Source organism: Danio aesculapii, chromosome 23, assembly GCF_903798145.1.
Source record: "Danio aesculapii chromosome 23, fDanAes4.1, whole genome shotgun sequence".
In the NCBI taxonomy this organism is placed as follows: Eukaryota; Metazoa; Chordata; class Actinopteri; order Cypriniformes; family Danionidae; genus Danio; species Danio aesculapii.
The window spans coordinates 27,818,322-27,833,321 of NC_079457.1; the positions used below are offsets into that span (position 1 = coordinate 27,818,322).

The 15,000-nt window shown below is 34.7% G+C and overlaps 1 protein-coding gene across 1 annotated transcript in view; it reads right to left on the reverse strand.

Annotated features, from left to right (window-relative positions):
- cntn3a.2 (contactin 3a, tandem duplicate 2) overlaps positions 1 to 15,000 on the reverse strand; it is a 164,298-nt gene that overhangs the window by 59,039 nt on the left and 90,259 nt on the right. Inside the window, exon 11 of the mRNA XM_056449625.1 lies at positions 7,694 to 7,821. Within this exon, the coding sequence (XP_056305600.1) occupies positions 7,694 to 7,821 (128 nt within the window). The remainder of the gene's footprint in view (positions 1 to 7,693; positions 7,822 to 15,000) is intronic.

Genomic DNA, 15,000 nt, shown 5'->3' on the forward strand with positions numbered 1-15,000 from the left:
TTATTAACGTGACAATTTATATATAACATTAGAATATGAGTATTTTTATATTCTATTAATATTCCATATTGTATTCTAAAGCATAAAATCACTTCCAAAACTCTATTTTGTAAGTGATTTTATGTTTTAGAATATATTATGGAATATTCTCAATAATATTCATAAAGGAAATACAGGCCGTATATGTGCCATTTATATATATTTCAATTAATATGATTAATATGGAAAACGAGTGCATGTTTTTTTCCAAGACTAATATTGGATTTTTTTGTTAAAATGCATGTGCATGTAAAGCAATAATTTTCACAAAGAAAAAAGTTATGGAGATTTTCTTGAAAGTAGTTGCTAGTTCATCCCATTTAGAGCATCATTATGGACATTTTACTTGCTCTGTTAAACAAAATTTCCTTGCTCTGTTAAACATCATCTGGGAAATATAAAAAAATAATAATATTAATTCAAAGGGGGGCTAATAATTCTGACTTCAACTATGAATATATATATATATAACATTAGAATATGAGTATTTTCATATTCTATTAATATTCCATATTCTATTCTAAAGCATAAAATCACTTACAAAACTCTATTTTGTAAGTGATTTTATGTTTTAGAATATATTATGGAATATTCTCACTAATATTCATAAAGGAAACACAGGCCGTATATGTGCCGTTTATATATATATTTCAATTAATATGGAAAATGAGTGCATGTTTTTTTCCAAGACTAATATTGGATTTTTTTAAAAATGCGTGTGCATGTAAAGCAATAATTTGCACAAAGAAAAAAGTTATGGGGATTTTTCTCCTGAAGGTAGTTGCTACTCCATCCCATTTAGAGCATCATTATGGACATTTTACTTTATAACTAATGTAGTTCAAATGATGAATCTGTGACAGAGCAAGTAAAGTTTTGGGAAACACTCGTCACTGTATCGTTCTTATACCAAACGATGCATTGTACTATGATTGTGCAGCCAAGAGTTACGTTGTTGTTTGGGAAATGCACCCCTGTGCTGTTGTGTTGGCATTTCAGTTACTGCAAACTGCCCATGCTGCATCAATGGAAAAAAAAATTATTACAAATTTGTTAAATGTGTTTGTAGTTGTGTAAAATAATGTGAAAAATTTAAAGTTATTAGTTTTGTAAAGCAGAGTGTCTTTTGATTTAGTTGGTTACCTCAGATGTAGGCTTATTAATTCGCATGTGATTCAAATGGTGTGGGACACAGAAGATAGACTCAAGCTATTTTGCCATGCTTGAAGCTTAGAGGGGGAATATAATTAGAGTTAGTTTCTGTGTGCACAGGAGGAACCACAAACCATACCTGTGTCTGCCAGAAAACAGGAGTTGGTGTGCGGTTAACGGTTAAATGTTGGATCAGTTCACTTAAAGTAATCTTATTTGCACCAAATCATGGAAATGGTCCACATATGAGTTGGTCACGTAGTGTATATATAGTGTACACTCACTTTTCTGACACACATACTCTAAATGACCCTCAATAAGCAGATCTAATTTCTTATTTAAATACGTAATTCCAAATAGTATTAAAATACAAGTTAATGTTTAAATTTCAAAGGTATACAAATATGTATATGTACATGCAACATATATTTAAAAATTTATCAAAAACATTTCCAGGTTTTGATGAATAAACTACTACATGTTTATACTTTACATTTAAGTACATCAGTTCTTTTTTGACTTTTTAAGAACAGAGCCATTTTTGATACATTTTTAAAAGCACATGGAATCTACACTGTTGTGATGTCACAATTGCATTGCATTCATTGCATGTGTGAGATTGAGAGAGTGTATGGGTGTTTCCCAGTACTGAGTTGTGGCTGGAAGGGCATCTACTGTGTATAACATATGCCAGAGTAGTTGGTGGATCATTCCGCTGTGGCAACCCCTGATAAATCAGTAACTAAGAAAAATGAATGAATGATTAAATAATAAAAATAAAGCTGCAAGTAGCGAAGAAAGAGACCTCCCTGTGGCAATGATTTGCAATGAAAGGGTGGCGCTATGACTGTGACTCAATATCGGAACATAGATGTCTTTAGGAGAGGAATCTCAGTTTGTGAATTTTCAGGAAGATCAGACATTATGTGGCTGAGTTATAAGTACTTCCTCCTCAGTGGCGAAGCACTGAACTTTATCAGTCTGCCACGGACACGCCCTTTGGCGAAAACTATGGATCATCACAATTTATCATCACAAAGGCCTTTGGATTATACTAACAGAACTTGGATTCAATCTGATAAAATTGCTTGTAGGAGTTTGTTACAGTGTAAAACATTTCATTTAATGTAGCCAGCAGGTGGCGCTATAACTGTAACTGGATATTGGCATGTAAACGTGTTCAGGTCAGGACTGTTATCAAACACGTGAATTTTGAGGCAGATCGGGTCATGCATGTCTGAGTTATAACAACTTCCTGTTTCGTGGTGAAACATCAAAGTTTGTGAGGTCACCACGGACACGCCCTTCCACGAAAACTCTGGATCTTCACAATTTAACATCGCCAAGGCCTTTAGATGACAAAAGCCAATTTTGGTGTCGATATGATAAAATCTCTAGGAGGAGTTTGTTAAAATACAATGCCTGGAAATGGCAAAACCTCCACTTTTTTGAAAAGGAATTTAAAAAAATCCCACTTCCTGTTCACGTTTGGATTTCGCTCCAAGACACTTTTTTGTAGGTTTTGGCATGTTTGATTTGTGTGTTAATTTTCATATGTGTGCGTGAAATGTAGCTTGGGGGCTACTCTGTCAAACGCACATTGGTGGCGCTGTCGAGCCATTTTGCCACACTTACTTCCGAAGCCCATATCAAACGTAAATCTACACCACTTTTGGCGTGTGTACAAAGTTTTGTGAGTTTTCGAGCACGTTTAGACCCTTAAAAATGCTATTCATTAGAAAAGGGAAATTTCCCGGGAAATTGTAAACATCACATCATGGTTTAAGGGGACAGTTGTAAAATTTCCCGGGAAATTGTATTGTATGAAGACATCACATCATGGTTTAAGGGGACAGTTGTAAAATTTATACACATGCACATCATGGTATGTAGGGTCAATTTTTCAAATGCCTAAAAAACTAATAAGGGGCTTTATTAGGAGTCATAAAACAACATAGTGGGTCTCAGAATTACAGGGTCACGAAAGTGTCCCTCTATACCATGGTGACCCTGTAATGCTGGTGAGTAACCTGGTCTTTTGACCCTGTAAACCATGTATACAAGAACACACACACACACACACACACACACACACACACACACACACATGCAAATAATTTACTTAAAATGCACAAGTAACACTTTTGGCTAATCCACAGACCTGATAACAGTTTTCAAGTGGTCCAAAGCGGTATATCTCAAAGGGATTGTTCTATAAAACAATTATTAAAAACAGCAAATGTCGTTTTATATTCTCTAGTTATTTGCATTTGAAATTACGAGGAGAGTGATCCATTTCAGAAAGCATCCGACTGAAAAAAATGCATGAGGAAATTAAATCGGCTCGATATGAGTTTTTTTTAATTACATATTTATTTCAACTTCTGAAAATGCAATATAATGTGATGAACTCTCTTAGTTTGAACAATCAAGGAAAATATCATTTCTACTCAACCGATATGACCCCTTTAACAAGATCGGTTTGTTTACCCACGAGCCCTTAATGCGCAGGTTTACATTCTCTCCGATTTATATTCAAATCTGCAGGGGAGGAATTTGCTGCAAAAAGACCGCGCTGCATTAATCTCAACAAAACCCAGAGTGCAAATGCAGCATTCTATATTTTCCTTTCTAAATTGTGCACGTTCAACCTATAACCTAAACTCTCACACACTCCATTAGTGTAATCCAGGGTAATTGCAATGCCATAAGCGGAGCGTGAAAATGGGTAATTACAACAACACACAAAAAGCCACTGTATCCCATCTCTGTTGAGTTCAGCTGAGAGAGAGAGAAAAAAAAAGCTGGCAGTTGGAGAGCTGAACCGCTCAACCCATCACATTACACCAGAGGAGCATGTAAGCTGCAGAAAGAAATTGAACAACTTTCCCTTTTGGAAGGTATTACAGTATAATAACAGAACAAACTATATGCATCAGAGGTGTTTCAATTGCGCAGCCTCATACTTACTCTTTCTGAAGTAACTGGCATGTCAGGATAGGAAAGATTAGCCTGAATCATCCTGTTCAAATATAGTACATTTCGATTCACATGTGTTATTCTAAACTTGTGTGAATTTCAATATTTTTGCTCTAGATCAACAGTAGAGCGAGATGTCAACAATACCAAAGACTTATATTCAAATATGTACACTACCTGACAAAAGTCTTGTCGTGGATCCCAGTCTTAAGAGCAACAGCTAATAACTTGACTTCAAGTTGATCAATTGGAAAAGTGGTAGAAGGTAGATTTTTCAGATGAATCATCACAAATACTGCAGAAGACCTCTTGGAACCCACAAGGATCCAAGATTCTCACAAAAACCAGTCAAGTTTCATGTCAAAATCCTGGTTTGGGGTTACATTCAGTACGGGGCCGTGTGAGAGATCTGCATAGTGGATGGCAACATCAACAGCCTGAGGTATCAAGACATTTGTGGTGCCCATTACATTACAAACCACAGGAGAGAGCAAAATCTTCAGCAGGATAGCGCTCCTTCTCATACTTAATTTTCCACATCAAAGTTTTTGAAAGCGAAGAAGTTCAAGGTGCTCCATTATTGGTCAGCCCAGTCACCTGACAAAAACATTATTGAGCATGTCTGGGGTAAGATGGAGGTGGCATTCAAGATGAACCCAAAGAACCTTGATGAACTCTGGGAGTCCTGCAAGAACGCTTTCTTTGCCACTTCAGATGACTTTATTAATATGTTATTTAAGTCACCGCAGAGATGTATGGATGCAGTCCTCCAAGCTCATAGGAGTCATACACAATATCCATTCTTTTTTCCACTGCAGCATGACTTTATATTCTATACTGTACATTATTTCTGTTAAGTGACAAGACTTTAGTCTAAGCAAAGTCAGACCTTACTGTCCAAATTAAATAATTAAAAATCAAGGCACAATCATATTTTACTTTCATATAAGCCACTTCTGATACCAAATGAACAAGTACTGTAGACGTCAAGTTATTATTTGTTGTTCCTAATACTTGGATGGGTGACAAGACTATTGACAAGTAGTGTACCTTTAATGCTATGTAGGCTGCTTAAAGTAAAAGTGTCTACAAAAGAGCAAAGGAAACATTTTTAAGCATTTGAAAACATTTTAAAGCATTTTTAAGCTAAAAAAGGCATTTGAAGATATATATAAGGTATAAAAGTACAAATGCATGACATTTTAGTGGCCATTTCAGAATTTGTAGATAAAACCTTTCACATCATCAACAACTCGATGAGAATATATATTTTCAGGTAATAAATTATGGATTATTTCTGTCTTTGTCCACTGTATTTGTAGTTTGTTTTTCTAATCAGGCTTATTAAGATGTGTATTTATCAGTCGATATATCGGTCGATATCAGCTTACAAATATACTGTCATAGGTTATCGGTTATCAGTATTGTGTAAAATTTCTATATCAGTACATCCCTTTATGAAAGTTAAGAATTCTTCAGAAAACTTTCATAGTTATCACACAAAAATCATTGATAAACTCTATACAGAGTCCAATTTAAATATATCATGTCACATTAATGATATTAAAAGCTTATTGGTTCTTGCTTGTCATGTGACTAAGCCTAATGACATCAATCAAAACACAAATAAAGTTGGCTTCTTTGACACCTGGGCTGCATCTGAAATCGCATATTTCCATACTTCATAGTACGCTAAAAACAGCATGCGAGCCAGCAGTACGTCCAAATTCATAGAATTCGAAAAACATTATGCGTGAAGTACCTGGATGATCTACTACTTTGGGCGATATTCTGAAGTGCACATCCAATGCATGGTACGCTCTCAATCATGCACCGACAGAATTCATGAATGGGAGTGAAGTGACGCAACTGATGCGTGTAGATCATGTGATCATGACAAAATGGCGCATGTAGTACGTTCGAGTTCCAATCATACTACTCACATTCATACACATTCGTACTTTTCTAACGGTCGAGTAGTATACTTAAATTCAAATGCAGCACCTACTAAGTAGTAGGTGATTTTAAACGCAGCCCTGGCCATATTTATTTTGTAATTATTTCTTTATTATTAAATTTGGAAGTAAATACGCATAATAGAGCTGTATGCAGAATTCAGATTTTGTTTCTCACTGCAAAAATTCATTAAACCAGTCGACAGGTTAAAGTTTCATTAAACACTGTTTAAACTTTGTTAGAAAACAGTGATTCATTTAATAAAAGTCTTATATATCGCCACCTTTAAATCACCACTTTTACACAACTACCTTTACATTGACATTCAGGGTTCGGAACTGTTCCACCAGTTACCTTTTAAAGCAGTTGAGAATGTCTATAATGTTTCTTTTCTTCCTTTTTGTGAAGTACATCTTAAACAAGAAAAACACACAGGACAGGCCTTGATTTTGTGCATCAGGAATTGATTAAATGGTTTGCTATTGGTGAATCTCATGTGAGTGACAGGTTAACCCCTAAAGTAGACTCTCAGAAATAAAGATACACTAGCTGTCACTAGGGTGGTATACCTTTTCAAAAGGCAAACATTTGTACCTATTGGTCCATATAGATACCTTAAAGTTACATGTTAGTACCAAAACAGTACAATAGTATACAATTTGAACATTTTAGGTACTGCGTGGTGAGGTTAGGTTTGGCTCAAGTTGGTCAGAGTTGACTCGGCTTGGTTTGTATTTCCACTGCAGTTTAGTACAGCTTGAAGTGTTTCACTCCAGGCTGTCCATTACATTCCTTCCACGTCTTGCATGATCTGCTTCTAGCAGTAATGTCTGAACCTCATCAACTGACCATGATGCTGCCATTTCAAGTGTTTTTTGTTGTTTTTTTGTGATAGAATAAATACAGTTTAGTCGTATAACCCCCAAAATACAGCAGTGGCTTCAGCAGATTTGGTGTCTGGTAATGACGCTGGTAGTGATGATTCTCTCTGAAGATTCAGTGATCAGCAGTGTGTATTCTTGTACATGTTTTAGTAATGGAAAAGATGACTTGGAGGGGTACTTAAAATGAACCAGGTACTATTTATGGAACGCAGTGGAAAAGCCCCCAAAAGTAATCCATATCGAACCGAAAAAAAGCACCATGATATGTACACTTTAGGTATCAATATGAAACTTATTTTAAAAGGTACCACCTCAATGACAGCTTGTGTATCTTTCTGAAAGTGTACAAAACACCCCAAAAGGGTCATCAGTTTTGATTTCACATTGACTCTAAAATATCTTTGTTTTTGTTCCACAGAAGAAAGATAAGTAAGAAGTAAAGAATGACATAATTTTCCTTTCTGCGTGAACTACCCCTTTAAGAAACTGTCCTGACTTTGATTAATTGTTCAGCCGCAACCAAGAACCACAGTTGCCCGAAACTGTAAAGCCCCAAGAGTTTGCAGACAAATCACTACACCCCGTATAACAACCCCGCAGCTGAATGACAGTCTAAAATGACTCGTCTCTGCAGGAAAAGCAGAGAGCAAGCCAGAAAGTAATACTGTTACAGTAATCCTTACCTGTGACCAACAGTCTTCCCGAAGTGCTAGCCGTACCAAACCGGTTTCTAGCCAAGCAAGCATAGTTTCCCCCGTCCATCTTGGTCACATTTGTGAGTCTAAGCGTTCCATCAGGGAGAAAAGTTATCCTAAAGGAGAAAACCACAATCCTCTCAAATCACATTTAAACTTGGTTAACTCATAATAGAGCTGGATTCCTGTGTGTAAATGTGTTTTTATCTGTCGGGAACAGTAGAAATGGGGTAAGAGGAACATAATATGTGTTTCTTAAGAATGGCACATAAATCTTTGACTCATACAGCTGCCCGAGAGCCAATGAAGCTGAAGAGTGTGCGCTCATATGAAAACAGCCACTGAAACGTAAAGCAGAGCATTTTTAAGCTCAATTCACCACCCAATTATTATTAGAATCAGAGTCCTTCAGGACTATTACACTTAATCTTAGAAAACGCAAACCCTTATTTTCTCCTGTACATGATAAGTGCCTGTAATTCTGAAGTGCTTTCATTTAATTGCTATTTACTAGTAACTCTAATGATGATTAGCCATGTTCAATAATTCTGTTTAACAAAAAAGGCTGCACAAATATCATTTCAGCATCGATTTTACAATGTGATCATTCGCATTAGTCACATTGCAGGATCTGCAATGTTGAGTCTATTATAACTAATCATTTTGCAAATGTTTTTGGAGTCCTGTGACTGTATGAGGAATTGAAAGCATTCAGACACGAGAAATTGTGCCGTTTTAACTTTAATATCAATAACTTTTTATTGACTTGTCTATACAACGAAGACTATGCAGTATTATTTTATATTTGATTATTCAATTACTGTATAGCTGAATACCGTTAGACTTCTCTGAAAACAGTAAAACGCTGTTTATTTACTTTGTATATTTTTTTATTGAATTTTTCTATGCTTGTAAATTAATTAATTTTCTGCAGATACACTGCCCTATAGAATCATCCCAATCAATCTAAAATAATAAATTCTTTCCAAATAGATATTCAAGGTGGAATTGTATTCATATCGCAATACATATTGCCGAATAAAATAAAAATCCCAATGTTATATTTTCCCAATATTGTGCAGCCTTAATAACAAATATAGTTTACATCTACATGGAATAATTTCAAAGATTTCATGTTATGTGTTTTTGGATGTCCAGTTTATTTTAATAGAGAAATCAGCAACTTATTTTAAGTAATAGTAATGTTCTCGAAACTGAATTCTATCATACAGTTAGGTATATAAATATTTGCACATTGCCACAATTCTAACATTTTTGGCTCTATACACTAACACAATGGATTTGAAATTAAACAAATAAGATGTGCTTTAACTGCAGACTGTCAACTTTAATTTGAGGGTATTTACATCCAAATCAGGTGAACAGTGTAGGAATTACAAAAGTTCGCATATGTGTCTCCCACTTGTTAAGGGTCCAAAAGTAATTGGACAATTGGCTTCTAAGCTATTCCATGGCTAGGTGTGTGTTATTCACTTATTATCCCAATTACAATGAGCAGATAAAAGGTCCAGAGTTAATTTAAAGTGTGCTTTTTCCATTTGCACTGTATTACTGTCAACTCTCAAGATGAGATCCAAAGAGCTGTCACTATCAGTCAAGCAAGCCATCATTAGGCTGAAAAAAAAAAAACCTCAGAGAGATAGCAAAAACATTAGGCATGGCCAAAACAACGGTTTGGAAGATTCTAAAAAAAAAAAAAAAAAAAGAACGCACCAGTGAGCTCAGCAACACCAAAAGACCCGAAAGACAGCGGAAAACAACTGTGGTGGATTAGGCCTGGCAGAGCATCACCAAGGAGGAAACCCAGTGTCTAGTGATGTCTATGCGTTCCAGACTTAAGGCTGTAATTGACTGCAAAGGATTTGCAACAAAGTATTAAAAAGTGAAAGTTTGATTTATGATTATTATTCTGTCCAATCACTTTTGGACCCTTAACAAGTGGGAGGCACATATGCAAACTGTTGTAATTCCTACACCGTTCACCTGATTTGGATGCAAATACCCTCAAATTAAAGCTGACAGTCTGCAGTTAAATCACAACTTCATTTCATTTCAGATCGATTGTGTATATATATATATATATATATATATATATATATATATATACACACACATATATATACACACACATATATATATATATATATATATATATATATATATATATATATATATATATATATATATATATATATATATATATATATATATATATATATATATATATATATATATATATATATATATATATATATATATATATATATATATATATATATATATATATAAATAATATCTGCCATAGTTTATACACCCTCAGAAAAAAAGGTACAAAAGCTGTCACTGGGAAAATAAGTTTTCAAAAGGTAAACATTTGTACCAAAAGGCCTTTTAAAGTGCCTTAACAGCTGTATAGTAACTTGTAAATGGATACTATGAGACGTTAATCCTTTATTATATACATATTACATAAATTTATATCCTATTTTTATGGTACCTTATCTAGTTTATACACACACAAAAAAAAAATGCTGTGAGAACTTTCGATGGGACAGTAATTTTCAAAAGGCACACATTTGTATCAATGTACATATTGGTACCTAAAAACAAAAGTTTTCTTCTTGAAACTTTTACAAATATGGCACAAATGTACTTTGAGTACAAATGTGTTTGCTTTGATTAGCTCTTGCACCTTTATTTCTAACAGTGTAGCACTGATTGCAGTGATTAGTTTCTGAATCAATATATTTTTAAATTAATCAACATTTTTAAAGCAATAATTTTTCAGCAAATTGCTTTGTTAATTAAAAATGAATGAATCAAAAAAGCACTCATTAAGGACAAAAACACATTTAACAAAATACTCCTAAATTACCTGAATTTAATGAATAATAATTAACGAAATATAGCTATAATTTTTTATAATATCACACACCCAGAATTAGCACCATATACAGCCAGTAAAACTAAAATGTTAGTAGTATAATTTAGAAATTTCTATGTATTTCAAGCCTTTTTCTCTAGTAACTATCCCTGTAAAGCAATGCCAAACATTTAAATTCAAAATTAAGATCAGGGCTTTCTCAATGTAAAAAATGTAATGGTAACATTACTCATTCCACTTAAATGTATGGCAGTGAGTGTGGTTTATAAACAAATGCATGTAGAAGATTGTGCAAATGCCTCTAGTCTCCCCTATACATATCAGCGATTCACAGTATATCACCCAGACTGCAAATGCCTGCTGGAAACCCATTGCTGGAATGTTAATGCTGTACTGCACACTTCCCCGGCAATGCGCTTACAGTTAAATTGGTCCAGGGACGTCTCGCCGAACGCTCTCAAAACAAACAACTGCGGCTTAATGCAAATCTATTGTTCTCCCACAGTAGTTCTCCAGCCCTGACAGGATTCCTCCCATACTATTTAATCCAACTTCATTATAAAAAGAGCCAAGCGCGTGCTTCCTCAAGTGGCCTCCTACCAGGAATCATTTCATACTTGACAGACTCAACCCAAAATGCCGAGCGACCTCCTGCCGGCCCAGCCTAATGGCCTGCTTCATAATTCATGAGTGTTATGGTCAGTGAGCGACCACAATTGGCAATGCTGCTTCCTTTGATAGCTGTTAAGCTGCAGATAGTGTGAACATAGCAGAGCTGCTCGGGTGAAGCCTTTGTGCCAATATGTGGTCAGAAAGAAGGGATAAGAGGAATTAAGGTGAGACGCTGCAGGCGAAAACACAGTTTCTTCGTGCACCTGTACATTTGCAGACTTTAGGGCTTTTTGCTTATCAGAAAGTGATTTTTTTTCCCTCTGTCTGCTGTTTTTATTTGTCTATTACACAAGTCAATTTATTATTACAAGTCTCTTTTGTCACCATTTATAAATGTTTGTGTAGATTTCGATTACAATAGTTTTAATTCTTTTTTTATCCTGCACTGAACCATGGATTTGTCCATCAACAGCACTTACATAAACCAAACTATTTGCCATTAAAGGGCAAATTTTGTAAAGAAAAATACTTTAAAATAGGTGAAACTAATAAAAAACATATTTTTATAATGTCAAAGTTAGCCTACCTCATAAAAAAATTTTATTTAAAAGCGGCTATGGTATACATATTGAACAAAATAATTGTTTTATTGATTGATTGATTGATTGATTGATTGATTGACCAAAAAATAAGCAACTCTAAAAAATAGACACGCTGAATATAAGTAACCAGACATCAATGAAAAAATCTTTATCATGCAAAAGTGAAAGACTTCAGATCTGGGCTGCGCTCAGGTGCTCAGCTTGCATCCCTATTTAGGTTTACTCACAGTAATCTGGCTGTATTTACGTGAGATAGTCCACAAGATTTACATTTAGACATACAGTTGAAGTCAGAATTATTAGCCCTTCTTTAAATTTTTTTCTTTTTTAAATATTTCCCAAATGATGTTTAACAGAGCAAGGAATTTTTCATAGTATGTCTGATAACATTTTGTCTTCAGGACAGTCTTATTTGTTTATTTCGCCTAGAATAAAAGCAGTTTTAAATTTTTTTAAGAGCCATTTTAAGGTCAAAATTATTATTTTTTTCCCCTAGTCTACAGAACATCGCTACAGGTCATCACTATACAATAACTTGCCTTATGACCCTAACCTGCCTAGTAAACCTAATTAACCTAGTTAAGCTTTAAATGTAATTTTAAGCTGTATAGAAGTGTCTTGAAAAATATCTAGTCAAATATTATTTACTGTCATCATGGCAAAGATAAAAGAAATCCGTTATTAGAAATGAGTTATTAAAACTATTATGTTTAGAAATGTGTTGAACGAATCTTCTCTCCGTTAAACAGAAATTGGGGAAAAAATAAACAGGGGGGCTAATAATTCTGACTTTAACTGTATGTTTCTGTTTTTGACAGTTCAGGCTCAAAGAGAACAGATCACACACTGTGTGAGAGAACTAAGATTATGCTGGTATTAAGTGACTCACCCTAGTTGTTTGTTCCAAGTTGTCTTTTAATTAAAAATGACAAAGAATATGTTCAGATGATGTGTTCCTCTGGTATTTCTTATAAATAACTGTGTAAAAGAATCTGTTCTGCAACAACTGCAGCCATTTCAAGCACAACATTTAAAGGTTCAAGACACCCTTGAGATTAAATTTTAATAGATTTGTGTGTGTTGAGCATCAGTTAAGACAATGTTAGCACCTGTCAGTTTTAATTGTGGGGATAATTTTGAGCTTTGTCGGTTAATTTCATCTTCCAGGTTTAAATAATTTTTGGGGCGGGATCAAAATTGCTGACGTAGCGTGAATCTGCTAGTGAAGTGATGAGGTGTCGGTTTCTCATTATTATTCATAGCTGAGTTTTTTTATCCTATAAGAGGACCCTGCTTCTTAATTATTTATGAGAGCATGTGCTTTTCAAAGGCAAGGCAGACCTGGCAAGCTGTGAGACTCAATGACTGGGTGAGACCGTGTTCGCACACAGCAAGCAGTGTTTAGCCGTCCATGAAGAGTTGTATGTGTTTGTTTCCATGATCCATAGGGTTTGTTGCATGCTTTTCCTCACTATGCTGTCAGGGCTGATAGCAAAGCTTCTGGTTTGCAGCAAGCATTTTTGTCGGGAGAGCTGTACGAGAATTGGAGAATTACGGACTTTGTATTTTATCAGTTGAGTTCATTACCATTCAGACACATCGCCTATATCTGTGCTGCTGTATTTGCATACGTTTAATATTCTACCGAATACCGGCAGGGCTAATAGTTGGAACAGATAGGGAAATAGACCTGCTGCACTGCTATCCACTGTGTCTGCATTCAGATATGGGATTCAGGAGGAAAGAAGTCCTCCTCATATATAGTGTTTACATGATTATATTTATAATGATATAACAAATTGTGGTTATGTGTATATGAAATTACGAATAACAAATGTAGCAGGGCATTAAATTACTGTTTATTACTTTGCATTTTATTTTTGTAAACTATAAAGTCATGCATCTCTTCATGGTTTGTGTCTCATTTTGTGAGCCAACAGACAACAGTTGTTCGATCCCCTCCTTTTCCTCTCCTCTGCTGGCCACGCCCACTCTGCCCTCTGCTCACAGCATTTTTTTTTAAATTCTGAGATAGACTTGAACTGAAAGAGGGGTTTCATGGCCCTTTAAGACATGCTTTTTTTAGGCATTAAATAATGGTGCAAACGCCAATAAGTGTGAGTGCTAACATAATGAAATTGTGTTGCATAATTCATTCAAATACCTGACCCCTCCCCATCCCCCTATAAAATTTTCTTATGTTTGGGAAACTTCAGTAAGGCCAGGCACAAAAATAGCTGAACACAACTTTTCTGCACTATTTTTTCTCTCTGTGTGTTTATTAAATATAGACAGTAGTTTTAACGCACCACTGCACACTGTTAGTAAATCTGACCCTATATATTTTTATTTATACCTGTATTGTAGAATCTGAAATTTCTGATGACCCGCAAGTGATTTAAATGAAATTAATTCTATATTATATTGTGGTTTTTTATTATTATTTGTTTTGCATTGATAATTTCAGTTATGGCTATTTGCTCATTTATAAATTTTAGTTATTCATTTAGTCATCCATTTATTTGATTCTTATTTTTAATTCATTTGTTTATCATTTATTATATTAATCATTTATTGATTTGATTTCTTTATTTTATATATTTCTTATTATTTGTTCTGCTTTTAGTGCTTTTTTCCGTTGTTTAGTCTTATAGTGATGGTGTTTCATGAAATGTTCCTTTCCACTGATATGAGATATGAAGGTATGTCTTGGTAACACTTTATTTGATGGTCCAATTAGTATTAGTAGACTGTCTGCTAAATATCTGTTGATACTGCTCCTTTAACAGACATTTAACAGACTATAAGAAACTTTGCAAGTACATGTCAACTTACACTAACCCTAACCCCAACCTAACAGTCTACTTATAATCTAATGAGAATTAGTTGGCATGTAGATGCAATGTAACTTAGATTAAAAAAATGGGCCATCAAAATAAAGTGTGACCTATGTCTTTAATTCAAGGTCTTGTGGCCTGATGTATGTATAATAACATTTGTTATATTTGTGCTGTTCAGAACCCTGCTCATTTATTTTCATCACTTTGTCTCCAGCTTCTGCTCTTCTCTGACTTTCTTCCACAGTCAACTGCTATATTGATAGTAGACTGTTAATTCAGTTGAATACTGGTTAACAGGTTTAGGTATTCTGCTGACCTCTTGTCCAAATACTTGGA